General features: G+C 44.6%; 1 protein-coding gene across 19 annotated transcripts in view; it reads left to right on the forward strand.

Annotated features, from left to right (window-relative positions):
• The first annotated feature begins 655 nt into the window (after positions 1 to 655).
• Positions 656 to 22,014, forward strand: part of NCAM1 (neural cell adhesion molecule 1) — a 329,589-nt gene continuing 308,230 nt past the window's right edge. For all 19 annotated transcript variants that reach the window (XM_051849273.2, XM_070078396.1, XM_070078359.1 and 16 more), the window contains exon 1: positions 656 to 1,041. In XM_051849273.2, coding sequence (XP_051705233.1) covers positions 990 to 1,041 — 52 coding nt within the window. In that variant the 5' untranslated portion in view covers positions 656 to 989. The remainder of the gene's footprint in view (positions 1,042 to 22,014) is intronic.

Raw genomic sequence — 22,014 nt, forward strand, 5'->3', positions numbered from 1 at the left:
CTTGCAAGAAAATACGGTCGTGTGTCATCATACCTACCCAAAAGGCACGGTGATTTTAATAAACAGATCAGTTTTCCGCATTTACATCTAAGAAAACATTTTGCTCAGCTGATTTCTGGAAATTCCTTCTAACAGCTGCGTTTCCTTCTAACTTTAGTTGGGTCCCACCTCTTTCCCCTGGGATCTGCTGATTTGTTATCCTGCCTCTCTATGGGAGAGCAAACTTCACTGCTAGGAACAAACAAACAAACAAAAAAACAATACCAAAACACAATCCAGCAGCAGCAACCCCCACCCCTCTCCAAATTTCACATCTCCTGCGCCTGAAAGAAAAATTAAGCCCTAGATTATCTTCGCATTGCAAGGACCTTGGGATCTGCATGGAGGGACTAGAGGCCCTAACCACATAGAAGATTCCGTTTTTATTATTTGCTGGCTATTAAAATATCCACTCTCCTGATGCAGGGAGGCTGGATGGCAGGAAGGACTGCAAAGGCGTTGGAGGGGTGTGGGGAGAAGTGCGAAGAGAGGAGATCCCAGCTCTGCCTGGGAGACTGCCTGTGACAGAGCCCAGCTCCCCCGGCGGCTCCAGGCCGCGTTTTGCAGGCGGCCGCATCTGCCTCCCCGTCTCTCTTACCTCCTTGATGTTCGGCACTATTTGTGGCCGGCGTGGTGGAAGGACACAGTGAGGTTCTCACCCCCGCCCCCCGCCCCTCGCTCCCATCCCCAGTTCCATCAAAGCGAGCCCGGGCCAGCGCAAGGATCTCCGAGTTGCGAGTGTGCTGAGGCTGGGACTGTCACTCATTCTCCGATCAGCGCGTGAACGCAGCTCGGCGGCGGCTGGCAGGAAACAATTCTGCAAAAATAATCATACTCAGCCTGGCAATTGTCTGCCCCTAGGTCTGTTGCTCTGCCGCCGTCCACACTCGCTGCGAGGGGGGCACAGAATTTACCGCGGCAAGAACATCTCTCCCAGCCAGCAGATTACAATGCTGCAAACTAAGGATCTCATCTGGACTTTGTTTTTCCTGGGAACTGCAGGTACATTTTTTTTTTTTTTGGTTTTAAATTCTCAGTCTGATTTGTGAAATGCCCCCTTCCCTTTCCTCCTCCCCACAAGGAACACTGTTATTTTGGGTGGTTTTACAGGGATTGTGAGGCTGGGCATTTCCGTTGGGCTGGGAAGGCAGCGTGTCGCCCTTGCTGACCAGCCGAACCCTGCGCCCTCCCGGGCAGTGCCGGAGCGGGGCTGGTTTCCCGCACCGCGAGCGCCCGGCGCCCCTCCGGAGCGCCTGCCTAGCCCACTTGGTGAGCCGACCGGCTCCCAGGGACGCCGCGGCCGGAGTGTCAGCCCCCGGCAGCGCTTCCCAAGGCGAAGGCGGGTGCCACGGCTCCAGCAGTGCAGCCGTGCGGGCTTGGATTCCGCGGGGAAGGGGCTTGTCAGCGCCCGGCTCCGGGAGGAATGAACAAAAAGGCCGGGGAAGCCGCCCTGATCCTTATTTCCTGGGGTCTCATAAAGTGGGGGCTCGCTGCCTTCGCCCCCCTCCCCCACCCCGTGCCGAATAACGGTTTGCAAAACGGAGCGCAGTGGGCAGACTAGCAGGGCTGTGTGGCCGTGGTGGCACCCTGGTCGGCATGACGTTAGTTTTTCATTTGCCAGATTGCCGGTTAGTTGCCAAGCCTGCCCTCGGCCCGGAGCACGGAGGGGATGGGAGGGAGGGTCGAGCGCCGCGTTTGACAGGAGGAAGTGCGGAGGGGCGGAGGGCGAGGAGGGCGTGATCGGCGGCCGGGGTGCGCGCGAGTGCGCGCGTGTGCCCTCCCGCGCCACTGGCCCCCGTGCGCCGTGCCGGGGCGGGGAGAAAGGCAGGTAGCTGCCCGGAACACCTCTCCGAGCCTCCTTTCTCTGGGCGAGGTCCCCGATCCTTGCAGAGTGCGAACAATAGGGAGCTGGGAGGGAGACGACAGTGATGCTGCCGCGGGTGGCTGGGGCTGTGCCGCCGCCCAGAGCACCTCGGCAGTGCCTGGGAGCTGCATTTCATTTTTGCTATTTCCATCCTGGCCTCCCCGGAAAAATTCCGTGCGTGCGCGCCCTCCCCTCCAGCTGCTCCCCCACCCCACCCAAAGATTTGCGCTTTGGCACTGATGGACGGCAGGGGAGGAAGAAAAAGAGCTGGGGCCGCAAAGGAGCTGGGTGGGTTGGGTAGACAGTCTGGGCGGAGGGTGGGGGGTCGTGCGCTGAGGAGCGCCGGGGAGAGGGGGAGAAGCCGGGTGGAGGGGCGTGTGTGTCGCCCATCGTGGCTAGGTGTCGCGGTACCTGTCCCGGACGGCCAAGCCCCGGTGCGGGAGTACACGGGGCGGGCCGGGGAGCTCCCAGCGCGCCCCCTCGGCGGGCGGCACGGGAGCAGCTTGCTGGCTGCCGCCTCCAGCCAGCTCGGGTCCCTCCCATGGCGACCAATCACAGCGAGGCTGGATGGGCGGGAAGCCGCGAGAGGCTTTTATTGCGGCGCGGGTGGCGGCCCGGAGCTGCCAGGACTGTCTCCTGGTGTCCCAGCCTAACGGTCTCAGGAGGCCCTGCCGCGAGGAGCCCCGCCCTGAGGCCACTCCCCCACATCCCACCCCCCACCTGCCCGGGCGGTTTCCGAGGAAATAAAATGGAGACCAGGTGGTCACCGGCGGTCTTGGGTGGGCGCGCCCCTGCTCGTCCCCTCGTGCCTCCCGCACGCCACTCGGCGCGCCCCACGCCCGCTACAGCACACACGCTCGCGCGTCGCGGCAGCCAGGCCCCAGCGCGTCGTCTAGGCCGGCGGGCGGGCGCCGCCGCCGGCCCCCAGAGCGTGGTGGGGCGCACCCGCGCGCCTGCGCTGACCACCGGCCGCGGGGCGAGGCTGGGGGCTGGCCGGGGCCAGGGGCGGGGCGCGGGGGGGGGGGGAGCTGGGGCCGAGCCACGCCCTCTCGGCTCTGGGTGCCCACTGCCACCTGGCCTGGAGCCGCCTGGGGTGTGTCCTTCTCCATGGTGCCAGCGGTGTGTTGCTGATCTCTGCTCCCTGCTGGGTGGAGACGCTGGGTGGGGACGTGACAATGGAGACTGATCTTTGGTGGGCCTTTAGAGGGTCGCCTGGGGGTCCTTTCTGTCCCTGTGATGGGTGGGACCCCCTGCGGTTGGATCCCATGGGAGTTGCAGCCGGGTGTGCGGGGAATCCCACCTTGGGAGATCCGTGGATTCTCAGGCAGGGGTGGGAGCTGGCCAGTGTTGCCGGGAGTGACAGCATCCTTTTCCCTGGCTCCGGTACCCGTACCCTGAGGATGGGGAGAGGACACCGTAACACAGCCAAGGTTGCCTAACAAAAGAAGTTGCATGGTTTTCTGACCAGAAACAGTTTTCCATTAAAGTATTGTCTGCACCATAGCTGAAAAAGAAAAGGAAGAATTCAAGTCGAAGGCTCAGGATGAAAATGAAAATGACAGAACACACACACAAACGTATAGGAGTGTATATGTATATATGCGAGTAGGCTTTGTCTCCTTTCTCTCTCCTCCTCTCTCTCTCTCTCCCTTTTTTGGCTTCAAATATGGTAGCATCTCCAGGGTCAATGTAATTCAGGTTCTATGCTCCATTCTGTGCATATGAACATTTAGCTATTTAAGATGTGGTAACCTTTTTATATTGAGTGAGTCGGGTTGGCTGCCCCCTCTCTCATTTTTGGTGTCTTCCGGATCCTTAGACATAAAATGAAAGGTGGAGCTGCATAGTAAATTTGAGTCTAATCTCGCAGCAGTTTTTGGATGTCGTGTGAAAAGATTGTTTGGGCGACCTGGAATGCGTAAGTCACATGTATAGTTGATAATTTTGCAATCCTCGGCCATGTCAAGGAATGTATAGGACCACTTTTCTAAGAAGGTAGCACCGGACTAAGAACAAAGAACACCTTTGCTACATTACAAAAGCTAATATGCATATAAAGCATTATTATCACCCGCACTAAACGAACTAGGACATGTTAAGGCAAAATTTACTGAGCACAGTTAGGATGAGCTGCATTTTTTTCATTGATTTTCATTTTTAAGATTGGAAGTGTATCTTTCTGAGCAAAATGTAATGTCATATTAAATAGGGAAAGCCTTTCATAATTCTATCCAAAACATGCAAAGATTCTTTCAATAAATAGTAGCAAAGCTTAAGATATTGAAAATAACTTAGAATTTACTTAAAATGCAACAGTTAAAAGCAAAAAGGGAATATCATCCAGACATTGTAGAAATGTTGCATGCCATTTAAGTTTTTGACTTAGTAGTCTTCTACAAAGGCCTAAGGATCTACTAATGTGGCTAAATTTTCATTAATATAGAACTTGCATCTTTTAAAAGTTAATTTTTCAAGATTTCTTCTACTTCCCTCAAACAAGTGAACGTGATGATGTTTTTCCAGATAATTTTACCTTGGACCTTAAAAAATCTGTATAGCAGAAGATAGCAGGACATACCCTCGTTAGGAAGGTCTTCCAAGGCTTTCTGTGTTAATTGATTAACCTAAGGATGTATTGATTAAGTTGGTGACTGGTTTCTTGAACTTGATAGTTAAGGAATTAGGGTAATAAGTGGAAAGATAAACATAAACACAAAAAAGTTTTTTAAAAGATCAAGGTATACGTGTGCTATCTGCAAGAGATGTAGTGCTTACTCAAGGCAGCAACAAGAGTGGGAAATTAGGTCCATAGAACCCCGTAATTCAGAGTGTTACAACGTGCTCCTCTTTGGAGAACAGTTGCTATTAATGGGATTGCTCAGCTAGGTTAATGTGTAATTTGACGTAAGTAAACTGCAGGTTTCTGTCCTAGGGAACAATGTCTTCTTAATTGCCTTTCAAAACAGATAGCACCATTTTGTCATCCTGAAACTAATCTTTAGATATGACAGATCTTTTTTTCACCTTTCTTGAATTATAGACAATGCAATATAGTCCTCACACTGCTTTCAATGTGGACTTTGGAATTCCAGTTCCATCACTTAGTTTTTTGAAACAGCAGAGCCTTTACTCGAGATGAGTTTGATGAATTCCCCATATTTTACGCCTTAAGTCTTAAAAGTATGTAACTGCCTTCCAGTCCCAGAGTGGCTTCCATGCCACTGGCATAACTTCCAAGGCAGTCTCCCGACAGCCCTCCCTGACGTGGTATAAAATAAGTGATTGACTACCTGTTACTAAAGGACAGTTTGAGCTTTCTCTAATGGTCTTGGGTTTGTGGTGATGGAGACCAGAACCAATTGGCAGGGAGGGGATGGCACCTGCCCCCATCAGTTTGCTGGGACAATCTGGGAGAGACAAAGACATTTTTAAAAGACTCCCCATGTGCTATTTTTTTTTTTTTTTTGAGCACACAGAAAGGTCCTGTTTCAGGATAAATATTTTAATGGAAATTTTGTATTAGACAGTTCTTCATTTTATCAGTCTAACAAATATGGAAGATAAGGCATGTCTGGAACTTTGAAAGAAATGGCATTTAATTACAAATAACACTTCACAAATTTTAAAACCGGGTTACAAAGTAGCCCAAATAGAAAACATTACTCATTTGGCTGCATAAAATAATGGCCTTTTGAGCCCTGAATAATAAAGGCTAAGATTCTTTTTGGTTAAAAAGAAAGAATTCTGAGTAAAATTCAGAAGAGAATTTTATTTTTTTAATACTCAACAAGTCCTTGAGCAGTAACATAAGAGATGCCCCTTTAGGAAGGCAGAAATAGCCCAAGAGTTCACTGGATCCTAATGATTAGGTTTCTCTAGGGTCCAGAATTATTAATATTAAAAGACATTTTAGTGAAGTGATTTTCAATCTGCTTCCTACTGTAGGGCAAGAGAGGATAGAAGCTAGTCTGAAGGTCATAGTCATGTGACCTCTAGCCCTTTTTGTTATTAACTCTTGGTGCCAAACCTTAAAACCACTGACTGATGTAAAGGGATGTAAATTATTTGGCGTTGGCAGTGGTGCCATTATGCCCTTTCATTTCACGTTGTTGAAATGCTGTCTCTCAGCTGCACATGCTCATTAGGAACATTGCCTTTTGATGTTGGTCTGCGTGCCAAATGGCGGCCTTTCAGGCAGTTTCAATGCATTACATTTAAAATGCTCTTAGGCCATGTCTACACACAGCCACTGAGCTAACTGGTTTTCAGTTAAGTTGACATACTTTCCCCTTCCTGCTCTATTAATATAACTTCTAAGCCATCAGAGACTTAAAGAGGACAGCCTTAAGAGGATAAGCCATTTGCTCTATCTTGTGTGTTTTTGGGAAAAATATTTGAATAAAATGCTTATTTCTTCTTTTCCTCCCATGTAAGAAGGTACCTCAAAAAGGTCATGGAAAATGAGGTTAAAAGATAAGTTCAGCGGGTACAAAAAATGTTGGAATCCATGCATATATAAGGGATCTTCAAAAAGTTCATGAGAAATGAATATCATGAAAAATATGTGTGGATTTCACATTTTTACATCAAAATAAACATTTTTTAAAATAATTCCATTTTCCCCTGAACTTTTTGAAGTCATACAGATGCCACTTTCTTGACTCCAATGACTGTGTCGCTGATGTGACTTAAAAGGCTTCTACATAACCTGCATCCCACTATATACTCTCACGGATTGGTTTTTGATTTGTAACTGCAGACGCTGGCAGCATCTGGGCTCCTGTTTCCTGTTTTCTATCATTCCTGAGATAGTGTGTGCAAAGCCTTTTATTGTATATTAATCCCTCCTCTGGTCACTGGTTATTTCATCACCGAGGAATATGCACAGTAATGCCACGTGGTCTGAGATTATGTCACATTAGGTATTCTCTTCAGCAGTTGATCGCATGTGTTTACTGACTGCCAGCTCTGTCTCCTCAGCTCTGTGGGGAGTTACAGAGGAGTAAGATGACATAATTTCCCCTGTCAAGAAACCCTGGGAGCACAGAGTACAAGCACTGAGAGGGGTGGACACCCCAGAAGGTTACCCTAGGTTGAAAGCCCAGCCATATCCCTTAGCAGCTGTTGGAGCTTAGACAAGTTATTCACCATCTCCATGTGTCAGCTTCCTCTTCTGTGAAATGGGACAATGCATACTTGTTAGAGTTGGTGTGACTATTTTAGAGATCACAGGACTTCACTGCCCATCAGCTGTTTTTATTAATGAGGAAGAAGAATGTCTGTGGATCCAGAAGAAGAATTATTCCAACAAGATAGTGCTTGCCTTTTAGAAAGATGTAAATAGTCAGAATTTGACTAAAGAATTGGTTGCTGAATACGCCTGCACTGCCGTGTTGGTAGGCCAGTGCTTTAGAGAGAAAAGTGGTCTGATGATAAGTTAGTTGAAAGCCATTGGCACATGGACGGATCTAGGTTTCCCACAGTGGAAGGGCATACGATTTTGAGGGCCTTCTTTTGTGAAATTTGCAAAACACACCCATGAGAACACACTTACACATACTCATCATCCAAAGCTTAGGAAGGGGCTCATGTAATTAAGGGTCCTTGAAAACGTATGGCCCTGTGTTAGCAATGGTGCTTAGATGTGCTTGTGTCCATTGCTTGAGAACATGGGCTTATTGTTCTAGTTTGTTAAACATATACCTTATAACGCTTGGTTGTGTAGTACTTTTAAGGCTGGCTCAGGTCTCTAAATTATTTTTGAGAAGATGCTGTTTGACATTTGTTTTACAGAAAATTTATGTGAGATTTGAGGTGACTTAATAGTTCTCATTGCTTATTTTTTGAAAATCACTAACTAAATTAAATAAAGAAATTGCTATTATTATGCACATGAGTCAGACATAAGTGCCCTATTGGCAGGGCAGGGAATGGTTTTGCCAGCTCAGGGCATATGATGTTGAAAAAGCAGCTGATTTTGTTCTAGGTAGGTCAGAGTACATACACTGGATATATAACACGAATAATGACATCTTAATCTATAGGGTTTACCCAACACTTTGATATACTTGTACCGTGTAGTATCCATATCATTTAGTCAGTAAGCAGTTATTGAGTACTTGCTGTGTGCTAGGTATTGGGGGTGCAGTGAGCAATCAGCTAAACTTAGGGTCCCTATTCCCATAGACCCTCCAGTTGTAGGGTGCAGGGGAATAAAGACCATGAAACAACTAAAGCATGCACACACACACACACACACACACACGTACTTAAAATTGTGTATTTAGTTGACAACTAAGGAGAGGAACAGGATACTATGAAAGATCATCAAGGGGAAATCCACTTCCAGTTAGGAGATCGGACAGCTAGAGGGGGTAACATTGAAACAGCTCTGTCAAGTGGGAGGCCAGATGGTGTTCTCATTTTAAGTCCTGATGGACTGACCAAGTACTTCAACCAACATCAAATTACAACAAACATTCTGGAATTCCTCAATTCAGCACAGCTTCCTGAAGCCTGCGGAGGGGCAGACAGCCCGGGACCTGTGCTGGGTGTCGGGTTCTAAGGTTACAAAGTGCACAAAGAGGTGCCTCCGTCTCTGGAGCATTCCATCTGGTCAGGGAGGGGGACGTTCTCTCCTCCCAGAGGCACAGCTTGCATGGTGCTGGGCCACAAGGAAGGAAGCAGTTACTTCTGCTGGGGACTCCCTTGAGTGTGGCTAGGGGCTGAGTCTGTGTTCACCAGATGGAGCCAGAGGAAGTGGTGATTTGGCCCGTAAACACTCAAGCAGAGTATATCCAGTTGTGTTTGGGGAACAGTGTGCGAGACAGGAATTAGGAGAGAAAACTTGCATGGGGCCAAGTTGTGTCAGATCTTGCAGTGGAAACTGAGGCTGAGAAAGAGGTTAAATGACTTCTTCAGGTGGAGCGGGGAGCATCACTGAACTAGTGGGCTGCATCTGGACATCTTCTTTAAGTGAAGGTGATTTGAAACCATACAACATCGGCACGCATGCCAAGCACAAGGGAGCCACTGTGCATGGTGAGGTGAGTGACGTGGCCCAGGAACAAGAGCGAGGGCTCTGGAGTCTGAGAGGTCTGCACCAACCACACTGACCCTTCTGAGCCTGCTTCCCCGTCTGTAAAAGGGGGCCCTTGGCACTCCCTTGGAGGTTAGATTGAGTGTCATAAAATCACACGTGCGTAGCAGATAAACAGAGGGCATTCAGTGTGTGCTTTTTAAAAGTACATCTTGAATGGAGACTTCATCTGAAATGTTTGCTTAAAGAGTGTACTGTGAATATGATATGCAAAGCTCTGAGCTGAGGGGAAAAATAAGATTAAGCTATGGACCCTGTACTGGCCCTGCAGAAGCTTTCACGCGGTTGGATTGGAGAGAAAAGTCAGTGCAAACGGCTAGGAAGACACGAAAGCTACCATGGGGATAAGTGCCCTGGGAAGGCGGTGTAAGCATTTTATACTTAGAGACAAAAATCAGCTTGGCTGGTTGCAATGCCTGGCAAAAGGTGTGCATAGAGCTAGAACTTGGTCAGGACCTCCGTGGACCTGAGGATTAAGGAGCCAAGGGATCTGCTTCCCAGTAGGAGGAGATGGGTCTGGCTGAGGAATTGAAGGGCAGTGAAAGGCTGGGTGTTGGGGCAGGTCATAGTCAAATAGTTAATGCTAGATGAAGGAGATGGGTGTTGCTGCAAAAACCTTGCTGCAAAAACAAAATGTTTGAGAGGAAGTTCGTGCTACCCGCTGACGTGTGCTGTACCAGGCTCCGAGTGTGATGCTAACTGCGCTTTAGCAGAGTGGTAGGTAGGAGCACTTGGACACACATCTGCATGACCCTGACCGGGAGTTTTGATCTTACATAGCCTGCACTCTAGTGGCTGGACAAAATAATGGGTTAGTGAAAGGATTTTTGTTGCTGTAGGAAAAATCAATAGAGGGTTGAGAACTCAGAGAATAGAGGAAAGAGACCAGTTAAAGCGGGTTTAGGAAGTCCAATGAAAGAACCTTGCTTCATGGAATAGGTAGCCTGATGTGGGAAAAGGGTGCGGTTGGATTTAGATTCAAAATATCTGGGTGGGCATTGTGGTGCAGTGGCTTACACCACTGCTTGGGCCATCCACATCCTCCTATATTGCAAGACAAGTTGGATGCCTGGATACTCCTCTTCTGCCTGCTGATGGCGTGTGGGAAGCAGATGATGGCTCAAATCCTTAAATCTCTGCCACCTACGTGGGAAATCCAAACGAAGCTCCTGGCTTCTGCCTGGCACAGCCCTGAAATTGTGGCTGTTTGAGGAGTGAACCAGCAGGTGCGGGCACACTCTCTGTCTGTCTCTTTCTCTCTCTCTCTCATGCTGCTTTTCAAATAAATAAGAAAGAAATCAATTATAGAGAGAGGCAGACAAAGAGAGAGAACAAGATCTTCTATCCTCTGGTTCACTCCCCAAATGGCTGCAATGGACCAGGACAAAGCTAGGATCCCAGAACTCCAGCTGGGTCTCCCACAAGGGTAGTGGGGGCCCGAACACTTGAGCCATCCTCTGCTGCTTTCCCAAGTGCATTACTAGGCAGCTGGATTGGAAGTGGAGCAGGATGCTGTTGTTGCATACGACAGCTTAACCCACTGTACCACATGCTGGCCCTAAGTAAATAAACTTTTAAGAAAATGTTTAAAAAATAACAAACAAAAATAAAGATTTGGGTTCAAGATTTGAGTCTGCTGCTAACTAGCCAAGTGAATTTGTCTCTTAATCTCTAATGGTAATTCCTCATGTGACTGTCAAAGCAAAATAAGGTATGTGAAATCTATTGCAAATGAAATGATTTCACAACTCTACCTTTTGTTAATGAATGTGTAGTTGAAAAGCTTTGTAGAAATGAAATTTTATGTACCAGAGTGGGATTGTAACCCAGCTGTGATGTATATTTTATAAAGTAGATAATTTTGGAAAGATAACACTTGCAATGACTTTAGACAAAGATAAAAAGGGAAAGAAAAAAAAAGATAAAAAGAGGCATCACTGAGATGTCAGAGAAGACAACTCAACCAGCCAGGGTAGATGACAGATCCTCAATAGAAGGTGACCGAGGCAGAGGAAGATCTTTTTTTTTTTTTTTTAATTTATGTATTTATTTGAAAGGCGGAGTTACAGAGAGGCAGAGGCAGAGAGAGAAAAAGGTCTTCTGTCCAGCTGGTTCACTCTCCAAGATGGCCGCAGTGGCTGGAGCTGAGCTGATCCGGAGCCAGGAGCTTCTTCTGGGTCTCCCACACGAGTGCAGGGGCCCAAGGACTTGGACCATCTTCTACTGCTTTCCCAGGCCACAGCAGAGAGCTGGATCGGAAATGGAGCAGCCGGGACTCGAACCGGCACCCATATGTGATGCCGGCACTGCAGGCAGCAGCTTTACCTGCTGCGTCACAGCACCTGACCCAGAGGAAGATCTTTTAAGTTACAAACTCAAGGGGAATGAGATAATCCTAGTACTGTCTGTATGATGGGGAAATGAAGAGACCTGTTATGTTTTTAGAAAAGTTTTGGCATCCTAATACCTTAACATATTTTTAAAATTTTCAATGGTGAAATCTTTTTAGTTGGCCTCTATAAATTTTGAAAAAGAAGGAAGGAAGGTAAGAAAGATGGTATGAAGGAAAGGGAGGGAAAGAAGGAAGGAGCAAAAAAGAAGGAAGGAGCCTGTTCAAGTCCCTGCTGCTCCACTTCCCACCCAGCTCTCTGCTTATGGTCTGGAAAGCAGTGGAGGATTGCTGAAGTGCTTGGGCCCCTGCACCCACGTGAGAGACCTGGAAGAAGCTCCTGGCTCTTGGCTTCAGCCTGGCCCAGCCCTGGCTGTTGTGGCCATTTGGGGAGTGAACCAGCAGATGGGAGATCTCAGTCTGTAGCTCTACCTTTCAAATAAATAAATAAATAAATAAATCTTTTTTTTTTTTTTTTTTTTTTGACAGGCAGAGTGGACAGTGAGAGAGAGAGACAGAGAGAGAAAGGTCTTCCTTTGCCGTTGGTTCACCCTCCAATGGCCGCCGCTGCAGCCGGCGCACTGCGCTGATCCGATTGCAGGAGCCAGGATCCAGGTGCTTTTCCTGGTCTCCCATGGGGTGCAGGGCCCAAGCACCTGGGCCATCCTCCACTGCACTCCCTGGCCACAGCAGAGAGCTGGCCTGGAAGAGGGGCAGCCGGGACAGAATCCGGCGCCCCAACCGGGACTAGAACCCGGTGTGCCGGCGCCGCAAGGTGGAGGATTAGCCTATTGAGCCACGGCGCCGGCTCTAAATAAATCTTTTAAAGAAAGTTTTATATAGTAAGGGTAAGGGTTGTTTTGAGAGACTCTGTGTGTGTGTGTGTGTGTGTGTGTGTGTGTGTTAGAGATGGAGGGGTGGGGGAGACAGACCTGGCTGTGGTGCAGAATATGCCTGGCTCAGGTCAAGAGTTTGAAAGCTACTATTGAAGAAGGGAGACGACAAGGCTGGCCAGGGCGTTAAGCGACTTGTAGGGGTTGGGGTGAGGGTAGGGGAGAACATCAGCAGGTACAGGGTTTAGTGGGCTGTGAGGCAGGGAGCAGAAATGACAGCAGAAGCAATAAGTGAGCATCTAAGCCGTCTGTTGGCTGCAGTGACCTCAGGGAGCCTACTGTCTGTCTGGGCATGAGAGGATCGCTGGGAGTACTAGGCAGCATCTGTGGCAAAATACATGGCACCTAAGGTTTCGGAGGCAGGATAAAAATCACGGGGGATCCGTGGTGGTTGGAGAACGCTTCCCAAGGAGAGCTGGAGGAGGCTTTGGAGGAAGGCCGGGTGAGCTAACTGTGTGTGCGTCACAGGTTGGGAGGGCAGCTGAGGAAACAGCTTAGGAGACCGAGAACACCTTGTCCAGGTCTGTGTGTTTATGTCTTTCAGCAGAGGGAAAACAGCAGTATTTAGGAACCATACTTTGTGGGGCTTCTGTCACACCCAGGAGTATTTATTCTGTAGCCTCTAGAATGGTAGAATTGTCTTAATTGGGGAAATAATATTGAACAAAGGGAAAGAACCCAAGCTTAGTGGTGTGAATGCCCAGGTTAGACCAGTAAAATGTGAGTTAAAAAAATTGGAAGGAAATGCTATTGATAGGCATAATCCCAGTTTTGTTACACACACACAAAGACATACACACACCTTTTTCAGTCACTCTGTCAAGACTGGAAGACAGTAGATGACTTTTTATATTATCTAATTCTCCATAATGAGCACACACTGCTTCATATTCAGCGGTAAGACAGAATATTAACAAAGAGGGCTGCAGGACTTTCTATAGTTAGAAATCTAAGGAAGGGGAGAATAAGGTAGAAACTTTGGATTTGTTTCAGATGGGAGTGGAGGCCTTAGAGTGTCTTCAGCTGAACAGTGAAATTCAGTTTCTTAATTGCCAGTACTGAAGAGGAGTGATCCTCGGGGAGATGAAGGAGGAGGAGGAGAGAAACGTTGTAAGGGTGGGTGGAGGCTCCATCCGAGAGTCTCTGGTAGGTTTAACACCAGCCACTCCTCAAGGGAGAAGAAGCAGGGAGAGGGGAAGGTGGGGGGTCTACCTTCTCAGAGGATGATGGAGTGAATTCACCTGTGAGGAAGTGAGTTTCCCCCAGGTGATTTCATTGTTCCTGGGAGAGGATACTTTTTAAGCACTACTTTGTCATCTTGTGTCATTGCCTGTGATGTTCATACTTCTGTTTCTGAGACTTTGAAACATCTTGGTGACAGGCTACTTGCCTTTTCTGAATTTTTCATTTATGGGGGGGAGGTGGGCGTGGTGTGTCTGTTCTGCTGACTCTATATGCTGCCAATCAGCAGTTAAGCTGCAGTTCCTGTATGAAAATAGGATTTAGGGTACAACCTGGCGACCTTAAAGACCTGTTCTTATAGACGCGAGAAGATGCAAATCCAAGGCAAGCTCTTTGATTTGGGTTGACAACTATAAATTACCTTTCGTCCTTAATTTACTATCCCAGTGTGGTGTGACAGAGGTAGCACAAGTTACAGGGAGTGTCCCACGGGGCTTTCTTTCCAACTTGCCTTTTGAGCCCTGACTCCACTGTTTCCACCACCTTGAGGCAGTCACTTACTCTCTCAAACACTCAGCTGATGTATCTATGAAACAAGGATAATACTCATCTAATAGGGTTATTGTGAGGAGGAAATAAGACAGCTTTTACAATGATCTGGCACATAGTGAGCTCAGTAATTTCCCCATTTTCTTGTTCTTGGCTGAAGTTCATAGTGAAGGGATATACAATTGGTGCTGGATTTAAGTATTGATTATAATTAGAATCCCACTTTTCCCATTTATTTTTCATTTTCGAGTTTAGGATCTCCATGAGTTGTAACTCAGAACTTCTGGGGCTGGTTGCTTAGCTGTTTTCCTCCTGTGGAAGTAAAGTCTAATAGATACAGATTTTAAAAAGGTGGAATGTTAAAAATCAAATTGATTTATATAGATTCTATTTTGTATTTGCATAGGTCTAAGATCAAAGCTGTCAGTCTGCCACAATGATGGAGTTATAAAATCCAGCATATTTAAATAGTGGCTGCTGCTAGGGGTCATACTGATGTCACTATATTAATTTGGGAGCCATTTATCTGGCAATCTTTATTCTTTGAAACATGACAAATGAAGAAGGAAGGGAAAGAAGCTTCCAAATAGTCAAAATGCATCTAGTCCATGTATTGAATTGCATGCACTTGACCCCTAGGGAAGTCTTTTAACTTCATTCAGAAAGAATCCATATATTATTAATTAATTTACCAACTTTCACCACATTTATAAAGGCTGTTGGATGCAGAGTAGAATCAAGAAAACATGACTGTTAGATACACGTACACTGATAGTAAGGAGATGTAGTAAATTGACTAGAGAATGCAAAAGGTGTATGAAAAAGACAAAAGAATCTAAAACATGTATCAATTTTAGCCATTTAATATTTGATTAAAATAGAAAATGTATTGGGGCTGGTGCTGTGGTATAGCAAATTAAGCTGCTGCCTGCAGTGCCAGCATCTCATATCGCCACTGGTTCAATTCCTGGCTGCTCCATTTCCCATCCAGCTCCCTGGTTATGTATCTGGGAAAGCACTGGAAGATGCCACAAATGCTTGGGCCCCTGCCACCCATGTGGTGGACCCAGAAGAAGCTTCTGGATCCTGGCTTGAGCCTGCCCCAACTCCAGCCATTGTGACCATTTTGGGAGTGAACCAGTGGGTGGAAGCTCTCTCTCCCTCTCTCCCTCTGTCTGTTTCTGTCTGTCTCTCCCTCTGTCTAACTCTGCCTTTCAAATAAATTAAATAAATTTTTAAAAAAATAAAAAAACATTATGCACTATTCCCTCCCTTATCCAGAGGGGATATGTTTCAGAACTTCCAGGAGATTCCTGCCACCTTATAATTTAAATTTTATCATAGGTTTAACATATATCATACATATATGTATACATATACAGATAGATATCTGTATATATACATATCTATATATCTGTATCTCTCTATATATAACCTTGGCATGGTAATTTAACAATAATAACAATAAAATAGAATGATTATAATAGTGGACTGTACTAAAAGGTATGTGAATGTGGTTTCTTTCTCTGGAAAGGGTCAAAACAGATAATGGTTTTTGGATTGCCACTGACCATGGATAACCGAAACCAAGGAACATGAAACTACAGATAAGGGTGAGGGATGTGCTGTATATCACACAATACTGAGGAAAGGTTTATAACAGTGCAGTACAAGTAATGAGTGCTCATGATTAAGCCTTATTTGGAAGAACCAACTGTTGCCCGTTTCACAAAGCAGGGTTTAGTTACTGAGCATGTGTCTTTAGTGTTCAGCTGTGTGTTAGTACATAGTTAATGACATCAAGGGGTCTCACCTACTTGGAAAGATAAAGCAGATGTAAGGCCAAGTACTGTTGTCTTCACCATCAGCAGGCTGAAATATAAAAGGCCGTACAATTAGTGTTACTCATCTGGAAAATTCACTCACAAGATATTCTAATTTCTAAGAATTTAGGACAAATGAGATTTCATTTCTTTTCTTTCAGTAACCTTGTGATATACAGCTTCTTGGCGTGGCTTCCAGTCCATAGTCATAGACTTACTGTTGAAACAAAGGCAGCCAGCCAGTTTCTCTTCTGCTAAGTTATAGAAAATATGTTGTGAGTTTTAAAATCCTAACCATTGGGAAGGGCATTTGACCTAGTGATAATGCACCTCTTACCATGCCTGAATCCCTTATTAGAGTGTCTCGGTTCAGTTTCTAACTCTGGCTCTGATTCCAGCTTCCTGCCAATGTGGATCCTGGGAGGCAGCAGTGATTGCTCAAATTGTTGACCCTGCCACTCATGTGAGAGACCTGGACTGAGTTATGTGCTCATGGCTTTGGCCTCACTCAGCCCTGGCTGTAATGGGTTTTTGGAAAGAGAACCAGTGGATGAGTTCTGTCTGTCTTTTTACTCTGTCTCTCTGCCTCTCCAATAAATAACATATAAAATAAAATTTTCAAACAAGTTCCTAGCACATGCTTTAAAAATATACTAACTACTCATGTAAGTGTAGTTAATTGGTTGCTATTCTTTCCTTTTTTATTGAACTTAATTTTAATTTTTAGCAGTGATATGTCTGCATTGCATAAACACTGAAATAGTTTTATATACTAGCAATTATATAATTAGTCACCTACCCTAATCTTCTGTATCTTTTCTTAGCCTTCCTACCTCAATTTTGAGTCTTCAAAAGCAATTACTTTCAACTTATTTAGCTGTTCCTACATTTTTAAACTCCATATTTACACTTTCTTAGTTGTTCAGTTTTATCGACTTTTTCCTATGAAATTTGGTGCTCTTACACACTGCCCAATACCTCTGACTTCCTTTACCCTGTTCTAATGTAACCATTTCCAATTGAACCAATATTTAATGCTTACATTATTGTTACCATGTCAGTATTATTCACAGCTGAGCCTTAAGCAATCCTGTCGCTCCCCCTCTTCATGGAGGAACGACACAGGACCCTGCGCTGTTCTTTCGTCTGCTCGGCCCTCCCCGGGTTTGCTGCTGGTCCTTCCCGGGTTGGCTGCTGGTCCTTCCACCTCCGTGGAAGGGCGGTTCCCCCTGCCACATTCCCCACTTCCGCGGGGGAGCGGCACACCGCCGGCCGGCTCTCTCGGGGGCTGCACAGGTGTTCCCCTTAGATGTTCCTGGTGCATGCCGTCTCTCTCCTCCTTTATAGTCCTCCTCCGCCAATCCTAACTCGGCTGCCCACACGCCGAGTACGCTGCTCTCCTCCAATCAGGAGCAGGTCCTGCAGCTTGTCAAGTTGGTGAGAGGCAGCTGGGTAGAAGCTGTTGCCTCCTCTCCCAGCGCCATATTGTGGGAGAGCAGATGCATAGAATAAGTCTTAATTCCAGTAACTCAGTCCAGTCCGGGTTGCTCCCCACAAATCCTATGATTTTACTCCTTTTCTTACATAACTTTATGTCTTTCCTGGAGTTTGTAATGGCCTCAGTTTTCCTTTTCTTAGTTTTCTATATTACATACCCATACCAATTCATCATAAAGTCATCAGACTAAAGCATAAATCTTGATTGTTTCCTTTTCTGTCCTGGGAATATATATCTTAGACCATACTTTCTTTCAATCTAAACTATTGGGTTTTTAGATTTACTGTAGTTAATTTATATTTTCCTGGTATACAGTTCTCTAGATTTGAAGTTATTTTTCCTAAGCCTTTGGAAGGTGTTGCTCCATGTTTTCCTGCTTTTGCTGCTGTGGTTGTACAGCCCAGGGCCATCTTGATTCTTGATATTATTTATGAAACTTGTTTATTTCTCTTTTAGAAGATTTTGAAAGCTTTTCTTTGCCTGCAATGTTGTAAAGTTTCTCAATGACTTGTATTCATGTAGATCTGTTTTCATTTATTGAGGTAGGTTCTTTGTGACCCATATTAGTCTTTCAGTATTAGGAATGTTCCCATAATGTTTATTTATATTTTTCTGTCTTTATTTTCTATTTTTCTTTCTGGAATTCTTATTCAGAAATTGGTTTGGTCATCTCATTTTTCTTTTCTTTTTATCCTATCATTCATTTCTTTGTTTCTTTCTCCTCTGCTTTCAGAGAGGTTTTTTGTTTTGTTTTGTTTTTCCTCAGTCTTTCTATTGAATTGTCTGTTTTCTTAACATTTTAAATTTCTAAGAGCCCTTTTTTGTCTATATATATATATATATATATATATATATCTTACCTTAAAACCTTTTATTTAAGATATACAAACTTTATGCATTTCATACATACAAATTTAGGAACACAGTGATTCTTCCTACCCTACCCACCCTCCCACCTACACTCCCACCCTTCTTCCTCCTTCCTCTCCTATTCCTAATCTTATTTTTCACAAGGATCTATTTTCAGTTAACTTTATACTCATAAGATTAACCCTACACTAGGTAAAGAGTTCAACAAATATTATGAAGAAAAAAAAATGTTCCTCAACAGTTGAGACAAAGGCGGTTCGAAGTGTCAGTTTAACTTCTATTGATTACCTTTTGGGTACTATATTAGTTACCACAGATCAGGGAGAATATATGGTATTTGTCTTTTTGGGACTGGCTTATTTCATTAAATATAATGGTTTCTAGTTGCATCCATTTTTTTTACCACTGTGTAGTACTCCATTGTGTATATACACCATAATTTCTTTATCTAGTCTTCAGTTGATGAACATATGGGTTGATTCTATATCATAGCTATTGTGAATTGAGCTACAATAACCATGGGGGTACAGATCACTTTTTCATATGCTGATTTCTTTTCTTTTGGGTAAATTCCCAGGAGTTGGATGGCTGGGTCATATATTCAGATTTCTGAGGTATCTCCATACTGTCTTGCACAGTGGCTGTACTAGTTTACATTCCCACCAGCAGTGGATTAGGGTACTTTTATAGCATCCTGTTTTTCTTTCTTGATTTAGTATCATTTAAATCACTGAGGATTTTAGAAATATTCCCTTGGTTCCTATATGATCTTTTTCCTCTGAATTCCTCTTTATTATGTTTGAGTTAGTATCTTGTTTTGTGTCTTGCATTATTCCATTTAATTGCTCAAAATCTAATCCTTGACTACCTATTAGTAATTAGGAGTGAGACACCAGGAGGTCGTGGCGGGGGGTCTTCATGGCAAAGTGATGGCGTGGAGACCTGCTGTGTTGGCTGTGAGGTCTCAATATCCTCTTATTGATCCCTACCTTTTTTTCTGAGCTGCTTAATTAAAGAGAATCTAATGTTTTGCTGCCTCTAGGGTATACCTCTGATTTCTTTTTTCCCCTTCAGTTGTCAAGATTTCATTTACACCCCCCCCCCTTCCTATTTTTAGGAGTACACTTCTGCCTTCAACAATGCATGTAAACCCTCTGGTTCAACCTCTTCAGTTAATAAAGGCACTCTTCTGCTGGGGTAAAGGGAAATTGGAGAAAAGATTCATGACTGCTGTCCTCTTGCAGCTTTCAATTGTATGTGTATTTGTGGGGTGAATTACTAATAAGCACCACTTTTGGAACTGACCAAGAGCCTGCAGGTGTGGTGCCATGTCTGTTTCAGGGTTCTCTGTTGCTCCAAGTCAAAGCAGCCTTTTGAAGTCTCTTACCTCACATGTTTTAGTATAAAACTATTGAGTTTGAAAGAAGCCTGCAGACTTCTTAAAGGACAGGATGAAGGCTCTAGGGGTGCATCAAAAGCTGAAACCTAAATAAAGGCTTATTAAGGCAACTTGAAGGGATTGACAAAGAGTCAAAGCCAGTGACAGATTTTTGAAGAACCTTCTCCAAACTTAAGAATTCTCAAAAAATTCCAGGTGGACTGATATTGCACGTTTCTTGGATTTAAAGATATGGTCATGGCAGGGATGTTTGAACTGGAATAGGAGCAGTTTTGTGAATCCATTTGCAGGGCCAGCAATGTGGCATAGCAGGTTAAGCCGCTGCCTGCAGTGCCAGCATCGCATATGAGCACCGGTTCCTGTCCTGGATGCTCCACTTCCAATCCATCTCCTTGCTGATGGCCTGAGAAAAGTACAGGAAGATGGTCCTAGTGATTGGGCCCCCACACTGTTGTCAAATACCTGGAAGAAGCTTCTGGGTGCTGGCCTCTGCCTGGCCCAGCCACAGTCTTTGTGGTCATTTGGGGGGTGAACCAGTGGATGGAAAAATCTCTGTCTCTCTTTCTCTGTTTTTCTCTCGCTCTCTGTCTTCCTAAATAAGTAAATAAATAAATAAACCTTTACAATGTATTTGTAAGCAGTTATGCCCCAAATGTATTAGATATTAGAACATTTATCAAAATCATGCACTTAACCTAAATATTTATGGGATAACTCCCGTGTTCCATGTAGTTTGTCTAGGAGTTACAGATAAAAGATGAATTTACTAGGTATGTCTTCATAAAAAAAATTCTAGACCATATTCTAATTTTTTTTAAGATTTTTTCATTTATTTATTTTAAACACAGTGTAACACAGAGAGAGGGAGCGATAGATAGAGAATTCTTCTATCTACTTTTTCATACTATTTCATTTCCCAAATGGCTGTGGGTCTATGCTTGGGCCAGGCGAAAGCCAGGAGCTGGGAACTCCATCCTGGTGTCTCACCTGGGCTGGGGCCCAAGCACTTTAGCCGTTTTCTCCTGCTTTCCCAGTTGCATTTCCAGAGGGCCGGGTTGGAAGCAGAACAGCCAGGACTTGAACTGGCACTCTGATGTGGGATACTCACATTGCATTGGCTGCTTAACCTGCTGTGCCACGGTGCCCGTCCCGCTAAACTATTTCTGGTTACACTTGTAATATTTAATACATTTGTAATGTTTGGAAATGACATCTGAGACAACATTTTAGTGTCAGGGAAAAGATAATTAAGAGTTATCCATTTCTCAATTTTTTTTTCTTTTGTGGATGTAACTTGAAATTACTCATAGCATGTTTAAAATTCAAATTTTCACAAAGAAAATCTGTCATAATGAAGCAAAAAGGGACATTATATGATACTCCTTGAGGATGCAAAATTGAAAGTAGTCAATTAACTGCCCTAGATTACAATTTGAGGTCATTCTGAGCTAAATTGGCTTTGGAAGCAGAATTTAAATTACTGGTCAGGCTCAATTAAGATAACTGGTCTTGAAACCAATTTATTTTCCTACCTTCTGTTGCATAAATAAGAATATTTTTGTTGTTTGTACTTCTTTATAGCCGCATTAGATATAGCCATTATTCTTCAGAAGATAAACATTTCAAATAGTAATTGATTTAGATATTTATTATAGTTTTGTATTTAAATAAGAAACTTGAATAAACATTTGTTATTTGGTTTTCCAGAGATATTTATAGTGAATCCTTTTGAAGATATTGGGAGGAAAATCAATACGTTATTCTGAGTTATATTTTTGCTGCTATGTACACTATTAAGAAAGTAACTATCACAAACTTCAGTTAAATTATTTTATTTAACCACAACAAATATATAGTTGTAGTTATTTTAAGAAAACTTTAATTATAAATATGTATAATAATTTTTTTAAAAAAAGATTTATTTATTTATTTGAAAGGCAGAGTTACAGAGAGGCATAGCAAAAGAGAGAGAGAGACATCTTCCATCCACTGGTTCACTCCCCAGATGGCAGCAATGGCTGGAGCTGAGCTGATCCGAAGCCAAGAGCCAGGCGCCTCCTCTGGTTCTGCCACACGGGTGCAGGGGCCCAAGCACTTGAGCCATCCTCCACTGCTTTCCCAGGCCATAGCAGAGAGCTGGATCAGAAATGGAGCAGCTGTGACTAGAACCTGCACCCATATGGGATGCCAGCATTGCAGGCGGTGGCTTTACCCACTACGCCACAGTGTCAGCCCCCTCTTCCTCTGTTTCTTTTTCTTTCTTTCTTTTTTTTCATTTTTATTTATGTGACAGATAGAATTAGACAATGAGAGAGAGAGACAGAGAGAAAGATCTTCCTTCCGTTGGCTCACCCCCAAATGGCCGCTGTGGTTGGCGCTGTGCCGATCCGAAGCCAGGAGCCAGGTGCT

This window comes from Oryctolagus cuniculus, chromosome 1, assembly GCF_964237555.1.
Source record: "Oryctolagus cuniculus chromosome 1, mOryCun1.1, whole genome shotgun sequence".
NCBI lineage: Eukaryota > Metazoa > Chordata > Mammalia > Lagomorpha > Leporidae > Oryctolagus > Oryctolagus cuniculus.